Source organism: Euprymna scolopes, chromosome 24 (genome assembly GCF_053919585.1).
Source record: "Euprymna scolopes isolate OS-2025 chromosome 24, ASM5391958v1, whole genome shotgun sequence".
Classification (NCBI taxonomy): domain Eukaryota; kingdom Metazoa; phylum Mollusca; class Cephalopoda; order Sepiida; family Sepiolidae; genus Euprymna; species Euprymna scolopes.
In genome coordinates, this window is record NC_136505.1 from 42,897,958 (window position 1) to 42,903,315 (window position 5,358).

The 5,358-nt window shown below is 34.8% G+C and overlaps 1 protein-coding gene across 1 annotated transcript in view; it reads right to left on the reverse strand.

Moving 5' to 3' along the window:
- Positions 1–451: 451 nt before the first annotated feature.
- LOC145246493 (uncharacterized) overlaps positions 452–5,358 on the reverse strand; it is a 37,696-nt gene continuing 32,789 nt past the window's right edge. Inside the window, exon 3 of the mRNA XM_080108110.1 lies at positions 452–592. Within this exon, the coding sequence (XP_079964236.1) occupies positions 452–592 (141 nt within the window). The remainder of the gene's footprint in view (positions 593–5,358) is intronic.

Sequence of the window (5,358 nt, forward strand, 5' to 3'; positions counted from 1 at the left end):
GGCATGACCATTCGCAATCAACTCAAAATACACGATTCCTTCAAAATTCCACCAAACGCACACCATGATTTTCTTGCCGGATCGATCATGGTTTGGAATCGATGGTGTCTCTTGTTCTTTCTGAACCCATCGCCTGTCTCGATTATGCTGGACCAGATAGACCCATTTCTAATCGGATCTTACAATGCGCTTTACAAAAACGCTCGTCTAATTGATTACTAGACAATTGAAAGCAAATTCTAACTCGTCGGCTGGCTTGTGCTTCGGTGAGTTCGTGGGAATCTTGGCGCGGTTGTTTTGTTGCTTCAAATGTCAGTGAATTGTCGATTTGCCAGTTTCATGATGAAGGCGCAATGTCCCACTCAGTTTGCAAATTTCTATCATCCAACTTCAACGGTCGTCTTGAACGAGGCTTATCTTCAAGACTCGTGTTGCCATAAACGAAATGCCTCTACTTCTTTACGATCGCCGTATATGCAATTTCTATTTCACCTTCGATAGCATAAATCTGTTCCGCGGCTTTCCTGGTTGAAAGACCTCCCTTCCAGCAGTAACGAATCAAAACTCGCAGCTCAGTTTTATCAATTGTCATCTGAAAAAGACAGATGAAGATCACTATAATAATATGAAAAAAAAACCAATAAAACTTGCATAAAAATTAAATTTTTCGCAAATATTTATGAACACCCAAATATTATAGCAAAATACAGAATGTATTTATTTCGGTTGGGATTACGATTAAAATGTGATGGAAATGGAGATTATACAGCGGGAAAAGAGACAAAAAAGTAAAAGTATGCATCAAATAAGTAGAATATGTTTCAGATTGTTGTTGTTCTTGTTGTTTACAAAGAGTTGAACTATGTTGTAGAAGACGTCGAAAAGAGCAGAGATCCGACCAAACAACATATGCCAACAAATATTCTTCGTACAAATTATTTGCAATTGAATGTGCTGAATATTACCTATGGGTCTTCCATCGCTGAACACCTTATAAATTACTATTTCTGCGGCCCTAGTTTCAGTGTCAATTCATTGTAAACAAAATGAATACCTCATTGTACTGAATGTGGTTTCTTTTTAATTGATAGTTTTCTTTCTTTGAATCGTATTTCTAATGTTAATTTAGCTCTCTTCAGCGAAATTCAAGACCTATTAACTAAACTTTTCATTTTATTTCTTCATTTATTATGTTTAAAAATAATTACGATTTCTATATATTCATAAATTCAACCCATATTAACTAAACTTTTCATTTTATTTCTTCATTTATTATGTTTAAAAATAATTACGGTTTCTATATATTCATAATAAAATTCTAATAATATACGTTCGCTAGTTCGAGGGTAGATTCCTCTAGGTCATTCTCCTGTAATGTGAGATGTACTTGTATATATTACCATGAAACAAAAACGTCGAACGGATGGAAAAAAAAAAACTCTTTTAATAAAAAAGGATTTAGTTGATTTGAAGAAAGTTGGAGGTGTTCAAGTGAAGATAGGTTAGATCTACAGGCATTCATAGGTTGGTCAGCAGGCGAAGATCGTCCAGTGAGGAGATAAGAGCAGGAAAAGAGACGTCTTTTACTCCTTCTTCTCTTTGCGTACCAACCATGATTATGAAAACACTAAGGAAAAAAACAGTCAGCAGAAAGAGAGTTTCCTAAGTCTGCATCCTTGGAAAGACCCTACTAAAATTTGAACCTTTATTTTTTTGAGACACCAAAACAGAAAATCGTTGGAAACCATTAGATCAACGAATCAGACGAGCTGGAATCAAAATCAGAAGCATGGAAGAAGAGATCAAACAATTCTGAAGTAGACATTTTAGCATACATGTTTGCTTGTTAGTATGCAGTTAATGCCTACTATGCATTGTCTTCGAGTGTCTTAGATCTCTCAAAAGTTTTTCAGGGCAACCTGACATGAAGATACTTTTTTTGTTACAAGTAAACCTTGATTAAATTATATAGTATTTGTGTGATTAAGATGCTAGTGTAGATATAAAGAGCAAATGTCGCTGGTGTGTTGTGTGATAGTTCGCGAAGACAGGATATGTTAACCTTGGCAAGAGCAGAACGTCGTCTCATAAGAATAGAAACGAGATTTTGGTTTGCTAATTTTGTTTTACGTTATATCCACCCATTTCGGGGTTTTATGTATTTGCTTCCCAACGAAAGCAAATTAGAGACAAAGTCGTTTTTAATGTAGATGAAAACCAGCTCCCCCTCCCAAAAAAGGGAGTACTCTGGCAGTTTCCAAATAAATAGTAATTGTCTCAATATGAAGGGTCTCCCACTTACATTGACCAAGGACAAATTACAGAACAGATACTACACTGTTGTCATTTTGGGGTATTAAATGCCGAATCTGTAATTTTGCAAAAAAGATTTTATGCTTCAAATTCTTTATATCATCGAATATTTATTCCCGCTGTTTGGTCTAGTTGTTTTGTTTTACGGCATATCAACATGTTTCGGGTTATTTAATGCTGAATTTAGTCATTTTGGAGAAACGTTTTCATGTTTCAAGTTATTTATACATTCAAATGTTTATTCATGGTGGTTAGTTTGTTTATTTAATTATGCAGCATATTTCAATGCCGAATCCAATGATTCGACTTTTTTTTTTTTTTTACATTTTCAGATATTCATTCATGATGTTTAGTTTGGTTGTTTTGCAGAGGAAAAATGTTGTTTTTGTTTGTGATTTTGCATAACATGAATGAGTTTTGCAAAGTGGAAAGAAAAAAAAAACAACAGCATTAATTTGGGGGGAATTTCAGGTGGGAAAGTTCGTATCTTCAGACAGTCCGATTATAACGTTGTCCGGGAAGCAATACGTTGTATATTCAGTCACAAAGGAGACCAAAGATTAAAAGAACTCGTTTTTACTGTTGCCGTTGTTGTTCCTGTTTTTACTGTTGTTGTTGTTGTTGTTGTTGTTGTTGTACAGCGACATGTATTTCCTAATTCTTTCGATACCGCTGTGACGTCCCTTACATGATTATCTTTTTGAGGGTCATGTGATCGTACTCTTTTTTTTGTTCCTTTTTATAGTTTTTTTTTCTCTTTACAGGTTATCTCATTTCGCATGCATTTGTATACGCGCGTCCGTACTATGTTATACAATCTGGTAGGATAAAACTATGAAAGAATCTAAATCAAAGTCTTGGAATGGATCGATTCCGTTGGAATCTGTTATGTACGAAAACACATAATCACTTCGTTTTGCAATTGAATGAGAAGTTGGCGTTGTCTGTCAGTGAGCTCATTTTGTTTTCGAGGTTAGCAAAAGAGGGCACCGTTCGAAGTGTTATTTCAAGGAATAACGTTCGCCAGCGTTACACCTGCCCCGACATCCATCTATCGATACACATTGCTTGACGATTTGGGGAAGCAACGAGACGGAAAGTGTCCGCTTCGATTAAACAGATTATTTACGCATCGGAACTGGAAATTTAATAAAATAGCTGAAGGCGTTTAGGACTCCCCCCCCCACACTGCCCACCACACACTTCTTCTTTTTCTTTATCATCTTCTTCAATTTATATTTTATTTTTCTTCTTTTTCTTTTTTTTTTTTTTACTTATTTTCATTCGCTTAATTATTTTTCGGCTTCACATTTCTTTTTCTTTGCTTAATTATTTTATTACTTCTTCGCTTAATTAGTTTATTTATCGTCTTAACATTTTTCTTCTGTGCTTAACTATTTCATTTTTTTTTTATTATTTAAAACTAGCAGGGAGACCCGGCATTGCCCGGGTTTGAATGATGCTCAACGACTGTTACACACTTCCATATTTTTTTTTATTGTAATCGAAATCGGTTGAAACCGACAATTTAACATATAATAGCTTGAATTAATGATTAAAATGCAAAAGTCAAGTATCATGTTTCTATTGTGGTGTGCACAGAAACGTTCATTTCGAACGCGTCTTTGTCATGTCGAAGAACTTACTCTTGATTTATATGCCGGGCCTTTCGGCTTATGTGGTGATAAAACTTCTCAAATGCACTCGTTATGTTAGGCTGTATAAGGTTTTAACTTTGGTCAAAATCGCCTGTTCATTTTCTTATCGGATATTTCGATTGTTGGTACTTATTGAAGGCATTTCAATACAAAACCTATTTACGAAAACTGCCAGTCACATACAGTACTTTCGTGTGAAATTTCACAAAATTCGGCCCGGCCGTTTTGGAATGCATAGGGAACTCTCTCTCTCTCTCTCTCTCTCTCTCTCTTTCTCTCTCTCAGACATGCAGAAATTCCTTTTATATTATAGTAAAGATAAATTCTTATTCTTCGCTGTTTACTATTTCTTTTTAATTTATGTTTTATTCTCCTCTTTATTAGTCTGTTTTTCTTTACGTCTATTTTTGCTTAATTATTTCTTCTTTTTATTTCTTTTATTCTCAATTACTTATTCTTTTACACTTCACAATTTTATTGTTGGTCGACCGATAAAAGGAGGGTCGACCTGTAAATTCACCCTCGTTCGTCCGTTTGTCTGTCTGCACTTTTCTCAATAACTACGCCTTGGATTTTTTGGAAATTTTGCACAAACATTAAACATGATATGAGTAAAAAAACGTAACAGAACGGATTCTCCGGGAAAACTCCGGTTGCTTCCCTTTCCGTTTAAAATGTCTAAAATCGACACTTTTTGTGCTTATTAAAAAAACTGATACCATTGATTTTTATAAAACTTTCTGAAAAGTTGTAACTAACTGATTTCTAGATAATTTCGTTTGTCTATACTTTGCGATAACTCTTGCTTGTGCTCCAGGGTCTCTTTTAGAGCTAATAAAAACACTCCATTTTTGGGACTATTTTACCATGTTTGTCTAAAGTTTTCTGTGTATGTCTATTTAGCAGTTTTGCATGGTGCTAAAATCAAATTTATATATGTTAAGGCTTTTGGGACACTTGGGGCTAAATGGAGTGAGGCAATGATGGACTTAGTCTTTTTTTTTTTTTTTGCATGGTGTAAAACTCAAATTGACATATGTTAAGGCCTAAAACTGCACCGTTTGTTCATTTTCGCCAGGATTGAGGTCTCCTGGGAGCTTCTGGGGCTAAACGAGGGTGGGTTGTGAACTTAGTCATATTTTATGCCTCCTTCACTATACACCCAGGGGCGGGGGGGGTATGCATGCTTCATTTGATTTTACATTTATTTTTTCTTCGATTTATGAGTTAATTATTTTTGCTCTTATTCTTCTTCGCATTTTTTTATTTTTTTATCGTTTTTTTTTTGGGGGGGGGAGAGGGCGTATCATTCATCGATTACGATATTTTTCTTTGTTTGTTTAATTTCGTTTAGTTTTATTTCATTTTTGGTTACATTTTTCGGTTG